At 47.1% G+C, this 19,430-nt stretch overlaps 1 protein-coding gene across 4 annotated transcripts in view; it reads left to right on the forward strand.

The window, feature by feature from the left end:
* The first annotated feature begins 11,372 nt into the window (after window positions 1-11,372).
* Window positions 11,373-19,430, forward strand: part of LOC141095756 (probable acyl-CoA dehydrogenase 6) — a 100,319-nt gene continuing 92,261 nt past the window's right edge. Inside the window, exon 1 of one of the 4 annotated variants that reach the window (XM_073582054.1) lies at window positions 11,373-11,546. In XM_073582054.1, coding sequence (XP_073438155.1) covers window positions 11,505-11,546 — 42 coding nt within the window. In that variant the 5' untranslated portion in view covers window positions 11,373-11,504. The remainder of the gene's footprint in view (window positions 11,547-19,430) is intronic. The other 3 variants (XM_073582055.1, XM_073582053.1, XM_073582050.1) reach the window with 3 other exon arrangements.

Consider the following 19,430-nt stretch of genomic DNA (forward strand, 5'->3'; position numbering starts at 1 on the left):
TGTTCTCAGTAACGTCTTGGTCCTCATCCCTTAACATATGGTACGTCACTAATGGGCCCGTCGCCATCACCAGTCCCAAAGCAATATGAAGCGCCATACAGGCCCCATCATAAGTCTACGTTATTCCGCTTTAACCAGCAAGTCCCGTATCGATGACTCACTTGGCACACCCAAACGCTGGCCACTTCTGTTTCCTGAAGCATGGCCCCACTCTTCCCCCCCCTGTACCATACATTTGCGCCATGAGGTGAATTTCATACAAATGTCCCTCTCCAGCGGACAGATTGCCTCTCCCATATCTGGCTCTGCTCACATTACAAGCATCGACCAACTTGGGTCTCTCGTCCCCGAGTCTAGTCTCTTAGGTCTTCACTCAGGTCTCGTTTCTCAGGTCTTCACTCATGTCTGATCTCTCAGGTCTTCAATTGTGTCTGATCTCTCAGGTCTTCACTCAGGTGTGGTCTCTCAGGTCTTCACTTGGGTCTGGTCTCTCATAATAGCGGTTTTAAGCCAACTCCACTGCTCACACAACCATCCTGCTTCAGGTCTAGCTGTCTTGGCCTTGCTAGGCCTTTTATAATTACTAACTGCACCACAGCTGTCACCTGGCGTCTCCCGCACATCTCTTCCCTCAGGGAACGTATACTTCGCTCTTCAGTTCCTACTAATGTAGTATTCTCTGCCTTTTCTTTTCATCTTTGGTCAGCAGATTATTATTATTTATTTATATAGAACCATTAATTCCATTGTGCTGTACATGAGAAGGGGTCACATCAAAATGCAAATATCACTTACAGTAAAGAAACTAACAATGACAGACTGGTATAGAGGGAAGAGGACCCTGCCCTTACGGGCTTACATTCTACAGGATTATGGGGAAGGAAACAGTAGATTGGGAGTTGCATTAGCGCCGATGGCATTGAGATGGCCGCGTGGTCATTGCAGGCTGTAAGCTTTCCTGAAGAGGTGGGTTTTCAGGTTCCGTTTGAAGGATCCAAATGTGGTGGATAACAGGACGTGTTGGGGCACAGAATTTCAGAGGATGGGGGATATTTGGGAGAAATCTTGGGAGGCGATCGGGTGTGGAGCGGATAAGCGTTGAGTAGTCTTGGGAGGACCGGAGATTACGTGAGGGAAGATATTGAGAGATTAGTTCGGAAATAAATGAAGGAGAAAGGTTATGGATGGCTTTGTAGGTCCGTGTGAGTAGTTTAAACTAGATACGCTGGGAAATTGAGAGCCAGTGAAGGGTTTTGCAAAGAAAAGAAGCAGGAGTGTAGTGAGGAGAGAGATTAATAAGTCAGGCAGCAGAGTTAAGGACGGACTGGAGGGGTGTGAGAGTGTTAGAAGGTAGGTGTCAGGATCCTGTCAGCGCCGACGTGCAGCCTCCGCTGAGCAGGGACTCACCCGCACTGTAGGGGGGCCCAGGGTCAGGTACAGCCTGAAAGTACAGATACACAGGACCTGTGGACGCTGAGGTTAGCAAGCAGTCACAGGACCTACGGTCATGTGACTGCAAGGGGGCGGGGCTTAGCGTCCTTCTTTCAGAGATGGCAGGACACTATACAGAAATACTCAGAGTCAGGCAAAACGGAGATCATACACAGACATATCAGTAAAGTACCAGGGATGAGACAGAATGGATAGTCAGGGCCAAGGAGAAGTCAAAACCAAACAGACATAGAAGGTACCAAGCAGAATCCAAAGCGATATCCAGAGAACAGACCGAGTCGTACACAGAGAATCAAGTAACCAGAACACAGCACAAACACACTCAGGGGTCACCACACAATGCCAAGGGCAAGAGTATAACTGACGGGGGATGGGAGCTTCCTGAGGCTATAAGAAGCTTTCCCAGAACCAATGAGAGGCCACCATAATAGGTCCCAGGTGTGCAGGTGAGAGTCTGCACTGAGATCAAAACATTAACCCCAGAAGTGCCGGTCACCCAGCACTGGTATCATGACAGTAGGTCACAGAGGAGGATGTTGCAGTTGTCAAGGCGGAAGATGATTAGGGCATGTAAAATCATTTTGGTAGAGTGAGGGTTGAGGAAATGACGGATTATGGAAATATTTTTGAGCTGGAGGTGACGAGAGCTTGGATGTGCGGTGTGAAGGACAGAGCAGAGTCAAGGGTTACTCCGAGGCAGCGTATTACTGGGATGGGGAAAGTGTGACTTCATTTATTGTGATAGATCAGATAGGGAAGGTATGCGAGATGGAAGAAAGATAATTAGTTCAGATTTGTCCACATTGAGTTTGAGGAAGCTATGACACTCTGGGCAAGCAGATGGCAATATACACTTGCAGACATTAATGTGTGTGTCTTCTCACTTATTCACACGATTACATGAGGATCTCTTCTGCGAAAGTCTTGACCAGGACATTGTCTCAACCTTTTGACCAGTTCCTCACTTGTTTCTGGTTCACTAGTGGATGCTGAAAGCTGTCACCACAGCTCTTGCTAAGTCACCACAGTGCCTCACAAGAACATCAAACACATTCTCTGGCCTCTTCAGGTTCTTACTCAAATACTTCCCCCAGAAGACAGCTTGCCTCTAAGGTACGGTGTGTTAGGCGTCAGATTTCTGTCAATGCACAGCGAGAATCCCGAGCCTTACTTCCAGCGGTCTCCCATTCCTCTCCTGCCGCAGAGGAGGTTGCTCAGCAAACTCATCGGTCCAGGAGCTCTGCCCAGACCAGCTCCATGGGTTTGCTTGCTGCTGCCACCTCTGGCACAACTATGGCAATACATTCGGCTCAGCAGCGAGATTCTCCAGGGACTAAGTTCCCATGTCGGGCCACTGAGCATGCCCATGGAGTGATCTCCCATTGGAGATCGAAGGTCATGTGCTCAGGTCCTGCTCCTGTTCGGATTGGCCCATCCGAGAAGCCAGGCAGGTCCTGGACGCTCGCGGCTATAAAAGGTTCACATGGCCGCTCGGCCATGCGCTAGGATAAGACTGTATTTACAGACTATGTGGAGTGAGTGATGTATGCACGTATGATTGTCTCTGGTGAATGACTCATTCAGAAACCCCTACCCTTGGAAGGCATGTGTTGTGCAGCCTAGCCTGCTAGCGCCCAGGCTTAGGCGTAGGTAGATCAGAGGTTGAGTCAGGCATCTGTCCTCACCAGGGACTTGGCATGCCTCAATGCACATGCTCCATAGCCAGCGTCTATAGCGGCGTTCGCAGCTTTATCATCTCCCTTCTGTCGGGCAGGGCCTTGGAGTGGGCCACCCCGTTGTTTGAGCGTGGGGATCCCCTGGTACAGAGTGCCACCCATTTTCTGGTCACTTTGAAGCAGGTGTTCCTGGGGCCTCGGGTCACGCACGACACTGCAGTACAGTTGCTGGCCTTAACCCAAGGTTCGTCTCTGGTCAGTCAGTATGCCATCCTCTTCAGGACTCTGGCCTCAGAGCAGGAGTGGCCAGACAAGGTTCTCATACCTATTTTCTGGAGAGGCCTGGCTGACCATGTCAAAGACGCCCTGGCCACCAGGGAGGTGCCTACCACCTTGGAGGAGCTCATTATGGTCTCCACCAGGATAAACATTCGCTTCACTGAGCGAGGGCTGGAGCGCACCAAGTCCCGCCAACAATTTAGATTGGCTCCAAACATTGTTAGGCCGCTGGAACCCCTCAGTCAGCCGCCTGAGCCTCCAGAGGCCATGGAGGTGTCTCGCACGGGGTCCAGGGCCCGGTCAGCGCGGGTACCTTCAGTCTGCTTCCATTGTCGGCAGACTGGGCACCTAGCTAACCAGTGCCCACAGGGTCCGGGAAATGCTCCCATCTAGTGGTGATCAGAGGGGGCCTACTAGACACAGCGACTTTCTCCTCCAAGCTCCTGTCTAAAGGGGCGTTAGAATTGAATTCTTCCACTCTGGTGGTGGAGGTTTGTGTGGACTCTGGAGCGGAGGGCAATTTCATGTCATCTGCCTTCGCCCTACAACACGCAATCCCTCTGGTCCTGCTACCTCAGCCAGTCACTATCAGAGTGGTGAATGGTGCTACTCGCCCATCCCAAATCACCCACCAGACGGCTCCACTGAGACTCTCACTGTCTCCTTCCCTTCAGGAGATGCTGTCTCTTCTGGTCATGCTCGAAGGTATCGACCAGGTCCTCCTAGGAGTTCCCAGGTTACGAGCTCACTCTCCTCACATAGAGTGGTCCTCGGGAAAAATCCTCGGTTGGAGCAAGTCCTGCGAGGGAGGTGTTTGAGGGACTGCATACAGGTCGCTACCTCTGAGGTTCCCGCAGATCTCGCCTCGCTTCCCAAGCCTTACCAGCAGTATGCAGACGTTTTCTCCAAGAAGGCGGCGGAGACCCTTCCGCCGCACTGCCCTTACGACTGTCCTATTGACCTCTTGCCCGGTGCTGAGCCTTCCCGGGGTCGAGTCTACCCTCTATCTCTCCCAGAGACAGAAGCCATGTCTCAGTATATCAGGGAGAATCTGGCAAGAGGATTCATTAGGAAGTCGGTGTCTCCGGAGGGAGCGGGATTCTTCTTTGTCCAAAAGAAGAATGGTGAATTACGTCCGTGCATCGATTACAGGGGTCTTAACGCCATAACCGTTAAGAACAAGTATCCTCTACCCCTGATATCGGAACTGTTCGATAGGCTACGGGGAGCGAGAGTGTTTACTATGCTTGATCTGCGAGGAGCCTATAACCTGATTTGCATCCGTGAGGGGGACGAATGGAAGACGGCATTTAACACCAGAGATGGGCACTATGTATACCTGGTGATGCCCATCGGGCTATGTAATGCGCCAGCCGTCTTCCAAGACTTTGTGAACGATATCTTCCAGGATATGCTTACCACCTCGGTAGTAGTCTATCTGGACGATATTCTCATTTACTCTCCAGATATCGACTCCCACCCGAGAGATGTTCGCAAAGTTTTCGATCTCTTGCGGGCAAACTCCCTTTACGCCAAGTTGGAGAAATGTGTGTTTGAGCAGGAGTCCTTGCCTTTCCTGGGCTATATCATCTCGGCCCAGGGGTTGGCCATGGATCCTGCCAAACTACAGGCGGTGATGGATTGGCAGGAGCCCCATTCTCTCAAAGCAGTGCAGCGCTTTATGGGGTTCATAAATTACTATCGCCAATTCATCCCCCATTTCTCAACTTTGGTAGCGCCCTTGGTAGCCCTCACCAAGAAGGGTGCAAACCCCAAACTGTGGTCGGAAACTGTCTCCAAGGCCTTCGCCGCCATTAAATCCCACTTCGCTAGCGCTCCCATTCTACATCGCCCCAATGTAAATAAGCCCTTCATTCTGGAGGTGGATGCCTCTTCCGTCGGTGCTGGAGCGGTCCTGTTCCAGAAGGACTCGCAAGGTCGGAAGCACCCATGCTTCTTCTTCTCTAAGACCTTCACACTGGCGGAGAGGAATTATTCCATCGGGGACAGGGAGTTGCTAGCAATGAAGCTGGCCTTCTCAGAGTGGAGACACCTCCTGGAAGGGGCTTGCCATCCTTTCCAGGTGTTCATCGACCACAAAAATTTGGTCTATCTACAGATTGCCCAGCAGCTGAATTCTCGCCAGGCCAGATGGTCCTTGCTCTTCTCCTGATTCCATTTCACCCTGCATTTTCTCTCCGGGAAGAATGTCCGGGCCAACGCTCTTTCTCGCTCCGTGGTGTCATCAGAGGAGGAGGAGCCTCTGCTGATAGTTCTATCGGAGAGTCTGAGGACCGTGGCTCCGGTTGCTCTCGAGTCGGTACCTCCGGGCAAGACTTTTGTCCCTGCCCATCTGCGACCGGAGGTCCTCTCTTGGGCTCATTCGTCCAGGGTGGGGGGACATTTTGGGACCAAACGAACCTCTGATCTCCTGGCGAGGACGTACTGGTGGCCGCATATAGTTCGTGACGTCAGGGACTACTTTATATTCAGACATATGTCTCTTGCGCCCAGAATCGGTCCTCTCGGCAGCGGCCCGCTGGGTTACTCTATCCCCTGCCGGTTTTGGACAGGCCCTGGGAGATGTTCGGTATGGACTTTGTGGTGGGTCTGCCCAAGTCCAGTGGCAGCACCGTCATTTGGGTGGTCACCGATCATTTCTCCAAGATGGTACATCTTGTACCACTCTCTCGGCTACCTTCGGCATGGGGCCTGGCAGCGTTGTTTATTAAACATGTTTTCCGTCTACACAGCATGCTGGACAAGATTGTCAGCGACCGGGGTCCTCAGTTTGCTTCTCGGTTCTGGAGAAAGCTCTGTTCTCTGCTCAGTATTGAGCTAAATCTCTCCTCGGCCTATCACCCCGAGACGAATGGGTTGGTTGAACCAACCAGACCCTGGTGACATACCTGCGACATTTTGTCTCGGCCAGGCAGGATGATTGGGCATCTATGCTGCCGTGGGCGGAGTTCGCCTTGAACAACGCTGTGGCCGACTCCACCGGTCAGACTCCATTCCTCCTAAATTACAGTCAGCATCCGCGCGTTCCCGTGCCCATGCCCGTGTCATCCACCGACTCTAGGGAGGCAGACTGGGCGGTGGAGGCACGTGACATTTGGGATCGCACGCAGGATGCTATTCGGGCCTCCAAGGAGAGAATAAGGTCCTCCGCTGATACTCGCCTGTGCCCTGCTCTGACCTTCACCCCTGGCGACTTATTGTGGCTCTCCGCTCGAAACATCAGGCTGTGAGCGGAATCCGCACCGCGCTATGTTGGCCCTTTCAAGGTCCTCGAGCAGATTAACCCTGTGGTCTACCGTCTGGCCCTTCCACCACACTTGGCTATCTCGGACACGTTTCATGTGTCTCTCCTTAAGCCGGTTCACATGTCCCGGTTTTCTGAGCCATCCGCCGGGACATCAGACCTGTCGTCTGATGAGTTTGAGGTCAATGCCATCGTGGGATGCAAGGTGATGCGGGGCAAAAAGTTTTACTTGGTGGATTGGAAGGGTCATGGTCCAGAGGCTCGGAACTGGGAGCCGGTGGAGAACATCCACACTCCTTTTCTCATTGCGGAGTTTAAGCAGAGTGAGGCCCCAGGAGGGGGGGTAATGTTAGGCATCAAATTTCTGTCGCTGCACAGCGAGAATCCCGAGCCTTACTTCCAGCGGTCTCCCATTCCTCTCCAGCCACAGAGGAGGTTGCTCAGCAAACTCGTCGGTCCAGGCGCTTTGCCCAGACCAGCTCCGTGGGTTTGCTTGCTGCTGCCACCTCTGGCACAGCTATGGCAATGCATGCTGCTCAGCAGCGAGATTCTCCAGGGACTAAGTCCCCATGTCGGGCCACTGAGCATGCCCATGGAGTGATCTCCCATTGGAGATCGAAGGTCACGTGCTCAGGTCCTGCTCCTGTTTGGATTGGCCCATCCGAGAAGCCAGGCAGGTCCTGGACGCTCGCGGCTATAAAAGGTTCGCATGGCCGCTCGGCCATGCACTAGGATAAGACTGTATTTACAGACTATGTGGAGTGAGTGATGTATGCACGTATGATTGTCTCTGGTGAATGACTCACTAAGAAACCCCTACCCTTGGTACCCATGTGTTGTGCAGCCTAGCCTGCTAGCGCCCAGGCTTAGGCGTAGGTAGGTCAGAGGTTGAGTAAGGCATCTGTCCTCACCAGGGACTCGGCACGCCTCAGTGCATGTGCTCCATAGCCAGCGTCTATAGCAGTGTTCTCGGCAGTGACGCCGCGCGCTCAGTGGGCCTAGAAGGACTCTAACCCCGTGTCCTTGGGGTAGAGTTCTGTGGCCGTACACTGTGCGCTCTTTTGGCCGGGCTCTGTGAGCTTAACAGGATCCGGCATCTACGTTCAGCGGTTTTGCGGCTCTGCGCATTAACAGAGTTCGCCCCTGTTCACACTGGGTGACGTAACACATGTGTGACTGGTTTCACACCGCTAGATTCTCCCGCCATTATTTAGCAGCAGTGTACTACCTCTGCACGGTGGACCCCGGGCTGCGAACGCACCTACTATTATTTTATAATTTGGTGCGTTCCGCCAGCCCTAACATGGTGTTAAGGGTTAGGTGAATAAAAATCCAATTTAAACATCACTGCATAACTGTAAGTGCGAGTTTACACCTTCAGACTTGTTTGACGATCGCGGCCATTTAATTGCGTGGTTAGACAAAGCAGACCATGCTTAGGATGAGCACAGATCCATAGTCATACATGTTGACATAGGCTGCCATTGTTCTCAGCAGTACAGGCTCTGTTTACACTGAATGGCGTGCTGCCGAGAATGATTATTTCTAAGCTTGCTTTAAAATAATTTCTCTAGACAAGCAAGTGGTTAGCTCATTCGTCTGGTGGTCGGCACTCAAGATTATCATGAGACGAGTGTTACTAGGAATGTACTGTCCCAATTATCAGCCAGTGTAGATTGAGCTTAAAGGGAACTTGTCAGGTCCAGAAATGTGATTTACCTGCATATATAGGGTTATTCTGTCTGGCTGATTTACAGGAACAGCGACTACAGGAAGAATATTAAGTTTTATCCTACTTAAGCCACTCGATTCTAGTCATAGGGTCGGTGCAGTCTCCAATCGCTATACCGTGATCACTGTAAGCAGTCCCTAAGACTTTGACAGCCTGCTCTACAATGAGTGTGTGCAGCACGTACAGTATATGTATGTGTGTGCTTGCAGAGCTGGCTGTCAGTCAATATGCCGGGGAGTGATTATAGCGACTTTGTAGTGATTGGAGACTATTATCGTTCCCTGCACCGCCCTGATGACTAGAGCCAGGCACCCTTCCCCATAGCCGCAGCTTCAGTAAAAAAGGCAGACATTAGTTTAACAATATTTTCAGATTAACCCTATATTTGCAGTTACAGTTGTGGCCAAAACTATTGACACCCCTGCAATTCTATCAGATAATACTCAGTTTCTTCCTGAAAATGATTGCAAACACAAATTCTTTGGTATTATTATCTTCATTTAATTTGTCTTAAATGAAAAAACACAAAAGAGAATGAAGCAAAAAGCAAAACATTGATCATTTCACACAAAACTCCAAAAATGGGCCAGACAAACGTATTGGCATCCTCAGCCTACTACTTGATTGCACAACCTTTAGCCAAAATAACTGCGACCAACCGCTTCCGGTAACCATCAATGAGTTCCTTACAATCCTCTGCTGGAATTTTAGACCGTTTTTCTTTGGCAAACTGCTCCAGGTCCCTGATATCTGAAGGGTGCCTTCTCCAAACTGCCATTTTTAGATCTCTCCACAGATGTTCTATGGGATTCAGGTCTGGACTCATTGCTGGCCACCTTAGAAGTCTCCAGTGCTTTCTCTCAAACCATTTTCTAGTGCTTTTTGAAGTGTTTTTTGGGTCATTGTCCTGCTGGAAGACCCATGACCTCTAAGGGAGACCCAGCTCTCTCACACTGGGCCCTACATTATGCTGCTAAATTTGTTGGTAGTCTTCAGACTTCATAATGTCATGCACACGGTCAAGCAGCCCAGTGCCAGAGGCAGCAAAGCAACCCAAAAACATCAGGGAACCTCCGCCATGTTTGACTGTAGGGACCGTGTTCTTTTCTTTGAATGCCTCTTTTTTTCTCCTGTAAACTCTATGTTGATGCCTTGGCCCAAAAAGCTCTACTTTTGTCTCATCTGACCAGAGAACATTCTTCCAAAACATTTTAGGCTTTTTCAGGTAAGTTTTGGCAAACTCCAGCCTGGCTTTTTTATGTCTCGGGGTAAGAAGTGGGGTCTTCCTGGGTCTCCTACCATACAGTCCCTTTTCATTCAGACGCCGATGGATAGTACGGGTTGACACTGTTGTACTCTCGGACTGCAGGGCAGCTTGAACTTGTTTGGATGTTAGTCGAGGTTCTTTATCCAACATCCGCACAATCTTGCGTTGAAATCTCTTGTCAATTTTTCTTTTCCGTCCACATCTAGGGAGGTTAGCCACAGTGCTGTGGGCTTTATACTTCTTGATGACACTGCGCACGGTAGACACAGGAACATTCAGGTCTTTGGAGATGGACTTGTAGCCTTGAGATTGCTCATGCTTCCTCGCAATTTGGTTTCTCAAGTCCTCAGACAGTTCTTTGGTCTTCTTTCTTTTCTCCATGCTCAATGTGGTACACACAAGGACACAGGACAGAGGTTGAGTCAACTTTAATCCATGTCAACTGGCTGCAAGTGTGATTTAGTTATTGCCAAAACCTGTTAGGTGCCACAGGTAAGTTACAGGTGCTGTTAATTACACAAATTAGAGAAGCATCACATGATTTTTCGAACAGTGCAATACAAAGGAAACATGAGTTCGTTTTGGAATCCTGGGATAATTTTACTCAGGGCAACCATTTATAATTCTTCACAGTAGAGGAGAGGTAACGGTTTACAGGCACACAGCTACGACACAGTTCTGAGCTGGAGTTGATCACACAGAATCATTTCTCTTCAAGCAATGCTTTATCAACATATATGAAAGTCTCTTCACAGATAACATCTCTTCACACACAGTGTTTTAACCTAAGCAGAACTGTCCCTTGCTCATGCAGTGAGGTTGGGTGAGGGGGATGAGTCCGGTTCTCTAGCTCTCTCACTTCTATCTTAAGGTAATAAAGATGCTCCTGGTTGTCCTGACTGCTTCTATGATTACAGCAATCGCTTCCTAGGAAGAACTGGTCTATACAGCGTGCCTGACTTCAGTCTGACAGTACACTCTCTAGCACACACCTTACTCTTGGATGTCCAAGACACAATAACAGCTTTCCCAGTTTCCCCTGGGGCTGAGATAACCACACCCTGTGCTTTAACCATTTTGACCCCTATAGCTGCTGGATGACTCAAAATCAACAGTGCAGCTTCTGTCACATAGATGAATAGTCTGGAGTTAACACTTTATAGGAAAACCAAACGTCCTCTCTGTGTGTCTCTTCCTTAACAAAGAGATGCAAAGGAGCAGGTAAAGTGAGCTGCCCCCGCACCTTGTATCTCACAATGGGAAATATAAATGTAATATTTCAATTCCATTCCTGTAGTAAAACAGAATCAAAGCAATCCGCCATGTGTGATATCGGTAATCACTTCTCTGGTTTCAAGCGCTGGGATTTTCAGCCTTGGAAAACACAAGAAATATAACAACAACCCAATGATGGATATGCCATAGTCATGTTTGCAGGATGGTATAAAATTAGTTTGGAAACATGGTGGACATATTATTCCACTAGTAGGATCCATGGGAAAATATGATATACAGTAAAATAGAAGTATATGCAATGGAAAAACGAAGGATTTAATCCGTCACACCCATTCTGGTAGAAATGTTGAAGTTTATTAGTTTATGCTAAAACATGTTTTAGCATGAACTATTAAACTTCACAGATTTTACCAGGATAGGTGTGCCTTTGTTTATTTCTTGCTGCTTTTTTCCCTGTGAATGTCAAAGAGCTAGACATTGACCCGTTTAATGCTAGAGAGCCAAGGGTGCGTGTGTACTGGTGTATATTGGTGGGTTACCCAGTGTAGGCGTCTCGCTGGTGTAGCAAAATGTTGAGTTGTGGCATCAAGAAGTTTGATGTGGAGGAGTGAACCGATTTTGGTGAGTGCTCATTTTCAGGTGAGTAAACAAATGATTTTGAGAAGCACAGTAACCCTTTAAGGCACAGTCAGACGGCCGTAATAAATCAGACTGAGATTGTAACACAATGTATGGACTGGCTGGCGGCTCTCCCGACATGAAAGTGACAGCTGTATAGAACCTTCGGTTGGGAGAGTCGCACTGTGTACCGATCTCGGCCTGATTTATATGGCCGTCTAATTACGCCCTTATAGTGACAGCCAAAGGGCAATTTGTGACATAGAATGTAATTCCATTTAAAGGGTTCCTTTTTATAAGGGATTCTTTAAAAACTGGATGCAGCTAAAAGGATAAAAGATATATTCACCATGGGAATTTGCTTCTTACTCTACGAGTTACGATGGTCTCTCCTGGATCTGAAGACATGATGTCCTGACTACCAGGCTCCTGATCTTGGAGCAAATTAACAGCCGCGGTAGTCAGGTGTCTCGTGGTCATGACGTCATTGCTAGCGGCCCACCGGAGACCTACAGAGAGGCAGCCCTGGAGAGGGCAGCGGATTCCCGATTTTCTTTCCTCTACTAATCCCATTCTAGTCACTTTCGTTTTTTTAAACAAATTGACAACCCCCTTCAATTTTATTATGTGTCCTACACGCCCGTAGCACTAGTGTTTAGGAGCACCCCATTTGTATTCTGGACTCTCTCAGAGTTGCTCCATGTAAATGAACGACACACTCTTTGTGATCACCGATGTTACCAGCAATCATTTAACAACCTATCCTGATATTGGCAGTCTGAACTTTACGAGGCAACTGAACCTTAAACCTAGTGAGGGCCATCTCACACGTCCAGATAATTCCGGTACCAGAAAAAAACAGTACCGGCGCTATCCGATAAGTGGTACCTCCATGTGGCACATGTGTGGCAACCGTGTGCCGCATCAGGATCACATGGACGGCCGCTGGGGAAGAAGCGCTACAGTAAGCGCTGATCCCTGGTGGCTGGTGCTGAACGTGTCATTGTTCTCTCCTGCTCTGCCGGCAATAGCGAGCAGGAGAGAATGAATGAAAGAAAACCCGACGTGGGGTCCCCCTCTGTTTGTGAACCAAACCGGCAAAACTCACAGCTGGGGGCTGCTATTCTCAGGCTGGTAAGGGGCCATTGATCTTGCCCCCCCGAGCCTAATAACAGCAGCCCCCAGCTGCCCAGAAAAGGCACATCTATTAGATGCGCCTATTCTGGAGCTTTGTCAGGTTCCTTCCACTTGCCCTGTAGTGGTGGCAAGTGGGGTCATAAGGGGTTAATGTCACCTTTCTATTGTAAGGTGACATTAAGCCCAGATTAGTAATGGAGAGGTGTCAATAAGACACCTCTCCATTACTAATCTTAGAGTTATTCAAGGATTAAATAAACACCCACAATAAGAACAAAGTCTTTTAATGAAAGAATACACTACACACAGTGTTTAAAGCTTTATTATACTCCTAATTCCATATCGATGCCATCGTTCTCCTGTAAAAAATAATAAAATAATAAACCAACAATATCCATACCTGTCCGGAGATCAGTACTGTCCCAGGGCGTAATCCATCTCGGGGGGTTAATCAGTTTACAGGCGGAGCGAAGCTAATGCGACTTCTCCAACTGTAAACAACTGGGGAATGAATGGAAGCAGCGGGCGCAGACTCAGTGAAGAGCGGTGACCAGCCTGAGAATAGCAGCGCCAGCTGTGAGTTTTGCCGGGTTGGTTCACAAACAGAGGGGGACCCCCACATCGGGTTTTCATTCATTCTTCTCTCCTGCTTGCTGTTGCTGGCAGAGCAGGAGAGAAGAATGACCGCTGCATTCAGCTCCAGCCACCGGGGAACAGCGCTTACAGTAGCGCTTCTTCCCCCGCGGCCGTCCGTGTACACGGAGGACAGTGTGAACTGTTCTCCGTGTGCTGTGGTCAGCACGTTTTGTGGACCATGCGCTCTCGCAAACACTGACATGTCTAGGTGTTTTGCACACGGACCGTGTGTCCTTGAAAACACGCTGATATGTGCAGAGACACATTCATTTAACCCCTTCACCCCCAAGGGTGGTTTGCACGTTCATGACCGGGCCAATTTTTACAATTCTGACCACTGTCCCTTTATGAGGTCATAACTCTGGAACGCTTCCATGCATCCCGGTGATTCTGACATTGTTTTCTCGTGACATATTGTACTTCATGTTACTGGTAAAATTTCATTCAAATAACTTGCATTTATTTGTGAAAAAAACGGAAATTTGGCAAAAATTTTGAAAATTTTGCAATTTTCCAACTTTTAATTTTTATGCCCTTAAATCACAGAGATACGGCACACAAAAAACTTGATAACTAACATTTCCCACATGTTTACTTTACATCAGCACAATTTTGGAACCAAAATTTTTTTTTGTTAGGAAGTTATAAGGGTTAAAAGTTGACCAGCGATTTCTCATTTTTACAACACCATTTTATTTTTAGGACCACATCACATTTGAAGCCACTTTGAGGGGTCTATATGATAGAAAATACCCAAAAGTGACACCATTCTAAAAACTGCACCCCTTAAGGTGCTCAAAACCACATTCAAGAAGTTTATTAACCCTTTAGGTGCATCACAGGAATTTTTTTGAATATTTAAAAAAAATGAACATCTAACTTTTTTTCACAGAAAAAATACTTCAGGTTCAATTTTTTTTATTTTACCAAGGGTAACAGGAGAAATTGGACTGCAAAAGTTATTGTGCAATTTGTCCTGAGTACGCTGATACCTGATTTGTGGGGGGGAACGACTGTTTCGGCGCATGGCAGAGCTCAGAATGGAAGGAGCGCCGTTTGACTTTTTCAATGCAAAATTGGCTGGAATTCAGATCGGACGCCATGTCACGTTTGGAGAGTCCCTGATGTACCTAAACAGTGGAAACCCCCAACAAGTGACCCCATTTTGGAAACTAGACCCCCCAAGGAACTTATCTAGATATGTGGTGAGAACTTTGAACCCACAAGGGCTTTACAGAAGTTTATAACGTACAGCGGTACAATTAAAAAATCATATTTTTTCCACAAAAATGATCTTTTCACCCCAATTTTTATTTTCCCAAGGGTAACAGGACCCTAAAAGTTATTGTGCAATTTGTCCTGAGTACGCTGATACCCCACATGTGGGGGTAAACCACTATTTGGGCGCATGGCAGAGCTCGGAAGGGAAGCAGCGCCATTTGACGTTTTTGGCTGGAATTGAGATCGGACATCATGTCGCGATTGGAAAACCCCTGATGTACCAAAACAGTGGAAACCCCCCACAAATGACACCATTTTGGAAACTAGACCCCCTAAGGAACTTATCTAGATGTGTGGTGAGAACTTTGAACCCCCAAGGGCTTCACAGAAGTTTATAACATAAAGCCGTACAATTAAAAAATCATATTTTTTCCACAAAAATGATCTTTTCACCCTCAATTCTTATTTTTCCAAGGGTAACAGCACCCTAAAAGTTATTGTGAAATTTGTTCTGAGTACGCTGATACCCCACATGTGGGGGTAAACCACTATTTGGGCGCATGGCAGAGCTCGAAAGGGAAGCAGCGCCATTTGACGTTTTTGGCTGGAATTGAGATCGGACACCATGTTGCGATTGGAAAACCCCTGATGTACCTAAACAGTGGAAACCCCCCACAAATGACACCATTTTGGAAACTAGACCCCCTAAGGAACTTATCTAGATGTGTGGTGAGAACTTTGAACCCCCAAGGGCTTCACAGAAGTTTATAACATAAAGCCGTACAATTAAAAAATCATATTTTTTCCACAAAAATGATCTTTTCACCCTCAATTCTTATTTTTCCAAGGGTAACAGCACCCTAAAAGTTATTGTGCAATTTGTCCTGAGTACGCTGATACCCCACATGTGGGGGTAAACCACTATTTGGGCGCATGGCAGAGCTCGGAAGGGAAGCAGCGCCATTTGACGTTTTTGGCTGGAATTGAGATCGGACACCATGTCGCGATTGGAAAACCCCTGATGTACCTAAACAGTGGAAACCCCCCACAAATGACACCATTTTGGAAACTAGACCCCCTAAGGAACTTATCTAGATGTGTGGTGAGAACTTTGAACCCCCCAGTGCTTCACAGAAGTTTATAACGCCCGGGCGTGAAAATAAAAAATTCGTATTTTTTCCACAAACATGATCTTTTAGTCACCATTTTTTTTTTATTTTCCCAAGGGTAACAGGAGAAATTAGACCCCAAAAGTTGTTGTCCAATTTGTCCTGAGTATGCTGATACCCCATATGTGGGAGAAAACTACTGTATGGGCACACGTCGGGGCTCGGAAGGGAAGTAGTGACATTTTGGAATGCAGACATTGATGGAATGGTCTGCGGGTGTCATGTTGCCTTTGGAGAGCCCCTAATGTACCTAAACAGTGGAAACACCCACAAATGACGACATTTTGAAAACTAGACCCCCTAAGGAACTTATCTAGATGTGAGGTGAGCACTTTGAACCCCCAAGGGCTTCACAGAAGTTTATAATGCCAGGGCATGAAAATAAAAAAATCATATTTTTTCCACAAACATGATCAATTAGTCTCCAATTTTTTTATTTTCCCAAGGGTAACAGGATAAATTGAACCCCAAAAGTTGTTGTCCAATTTGTCCTGAGTAAGCTGACACCCCATATGTGGGAGAAAACTACTGTATGGAACACACGTCAGGGCTCGGAAGGGAAGTAGTGACGTTTTGGAATGCAGACTTTGATGGAATAGTCTGCGGGTGTCATGTTGCCTTTGGAGAGCCCCTAATGTACCTAAACAGTGGAAACACCCACAAATGACCCCATTTTGGAAACGAGAACCCCTAAGGAACTTATCTAGATGTGTGGTGAGCACTTTGAACCCCCAAGGGCTTCACAGAAGTTTATAATGCCCGGGCATGAAAATAAAAAAATCGTATTTTTTCCACAAACATGATCAATTAGTTCCCAATTTTTTCATTTTCCCAAGGGTAACAGGAGAAATTGGACCCCAAAAGTTGTTGTCCAATTTGTCATGAGTACGCTGACACCCCATATGTGGGAGAAAACTACTGTATGGACACACGTCGGGGCTCGGAAGTGAAGCAGTGCCATTTTGGAATGCAGACTTTGATGGAATGGTCTGCGGGTGTCATGTGCGTTTGGAGAGCCCCTGATGTACCTAAACTATTGAAACTCCCCACAAGTGACCCCATTTTGGACACTAGACCCCCCCACGGAACTTATCTAGATGTGTGGTGAGCACTTTGAACCCCCAAGTGCTTCACAGAAGTTTATAACGCTCGGACGTGAAAATAAAAAAATCATTTTTTTTCCACAAAAATGATATTTTTGCCCCCAATTTTTTATTTTCCCAAGGGTAACAGGAGAAATTGGACCCCAAAAATTGTTTTGCAATTTGTCCTGAGTAGGCTGATACCCTACATGTGGGGGTAAAACACTGTTTGGGCGCATGGCAGAGCTTGGAAGGGAAGGAGCACCATATGACTTTTTCAACTCAGAATTGGCTGGAATTGAGATCAGACGCAATGTTGCATTTGGAGAGCCCCTGATGTGCCCAAACAGTGGAAACCCCCAATTCTAACTCCAACCCGAACCCCAACACACCCCTAACCCTAATCTCAGCCCTAACCCTAGCCCTAACCCTAACCCTAACCCTAGCCCTAACTCTAACCCTAATGGAAAAATGGAAATAAATACATTTTTTTAATTTTATTATTTTTCCCTAACTAAGGGGGTGATAACGGGGGGTTTGATTTACTATTTATGGCGGTTTTTATGTTTGGCGGCTGTCGCACGCTGAAAGACGCTTTTTATTGTAAAAATAGTTTTTGCATCACCACATATTGAGAGCTATAATTTTTCCGTATTTTGACCCACCGAGTCATGTGAGGTCTTATTTTTTGCGGGACGAGTTGACGTTTTTATTGGTACCATTTTCGTGCACGTGACATTTTTTGATCGCTTTTTATTTCGATTTTTGGGACGCAGAATGAACAAAAACCAGCGTTTCATGAATTTCTTTTGGGGGGGTGCGTTTATACCGTTCTGCATGTGGTAAAATTGATAAAGTGGTTTTATTCTTCGGGTCAGTACGGTTACAGCGATACCTCATTTAGGTCGTTTTTTTATGTTTTGTTGGTTTTATGCAATGAAAACTATTTTATATAAAAAATAATTATTTTTGCATTGCTTTATTCTGCGAGCTATAACTTTTTTATTTTTTCGCTGATGATGCTGTGTGGTGGCTCATTTTTTGCGTGACAAGATGACGTTTTCAGCGGTACCATGGATATTTATATGCGTCTTTTTAATCGTGCGTTATTACACTTTTTGTTTGGCGGTATGATAATAAATCATTATTTTTTGCTTCGTTTTTTATTTTTATTTTTTAAGGGGTTCGCTAAAGGGGTTAACTAATGGGACAGTTTTATAGGGCGGGTCGTTATGGACGCGGCGATACCTAATATGTGTACTTTTATTGTTTTGGGTTTTTTTTATTTTCAAAAAATGAATTTATTGGGGAATATTTTTTTTTTTTTTTACTAATTTATTTGGCGATTTTTTTAAAATTATTTTTACACTTTTTTTTTATTTTTTTTTACTTTATTACATAGTTCCAGGTGGGACATCACTGTCCTGTGACAGATCGCTGATCTGTCACATCACAGATCACTGTGACAGATCAGCAATCTGTCACAGGCATTGAAGAAGACTTCCTCTTGCCTGCGCTTTGCAGGCACTGAGGAAGCCAGCTTCCTGCAGGCCCCCGAAGGCCCCCGTCGCCATCTTGGATTCGGGGGCCTGGAGGAAAGGAGTCCCCTGCAGCAGCGCTGCACATTGCGCTGCCGTGGGGGGCTCAGGGAAGCAAGGAGGGAGCCCACTCCCTGCCGATGCTTCCCTTTAACTCCTGGTACACCGCGATCGTGTTTGATCGTCACATTGTGCCGGGTGTCAGCTGTGATAATCAGCTGACACCTGGCCGCGATCAGCGGCGCTCACCACGTGGGCGCCGCTGATCGCGGTAGACGTATTATCCCGTCCATGGGCATAGGGGCCCGGGTCCCATGGACGGGATAGTACGTCTCATGTCGGGAAGGGGTTAAAGTGTCTACATGTGTCAATGTCTCCGGTACATGAGGAAACTGTCACTACATGTACAAGAGCCACTGACATGTGAAACCGGCCTGAATGGGGGGGGGAATCAACTCTATACTACTTAGTCAGGACACTGGCAGGACGTCAGTTGACTTTTTCCACGAACGACAAGTTGCATGACACCAAGCCTGATATAGGAGAGACCAGGAAAGTATTCCAGAGATCCATTTTAATTATTGCCATATGGAGCTGGAGAAAAACCTCTTTATAACATCTGAGCCACTGACAGATCCAAAGTTTCATAGAAAAGGACTTTGAGTGTTTTATGTCTACCGACCGAGGTCTGGTCCATGGTTGTGATGCCTCCACGAGGTCTGAGGAGCACATTGCTTAACTGATGTAGAAAGACATAAATTTATGCGACACATTCATCCCAGATCTGAGGGGGGTAACAAGTTGCCATTAGTTTGTATTCCAGACTCTTCTGTCTTTTTAGGATGTGAAGTTTCCTTCCAATAGCAGCAATTTCATGTCCATAATTGTTTGATCAGGGCTACGAAAATGTTTGGCCACAGGTAGATCTATTCTTTTTTTTTTTGTTTTTGTTTTTTTGTTTGATGATAAGAATCAATCCCTCTCCTAATATCCCACAGATATAAGAGACAAGAGAGATAAGGGAGCAGAACCGAGCTTACTACAGAGATAAGGGAGCAGAACCGAGCTTACTACAGAGATAAGGGAGCAGAACCGAGCTTACTACAGAGATAAGGGAGCAGA

Source organism: Dendrobates tinctorius, unplaced genomic scaffold (assembly GCF_039654945.1).
Source record: "Dendrobates tinctorius isolate UK_male_01 unplaced genomic scaffold, ASM3965494v1 ptg000070l, whole genome shotgun sequence".
Taxonomy (NCBI): domain Eukaryota; kingdom Metazoa; phylum Chordata; class Amphibia; order Anura; family Dendrobatidae; genus Dendrobates; species Dendrobates tinctorius.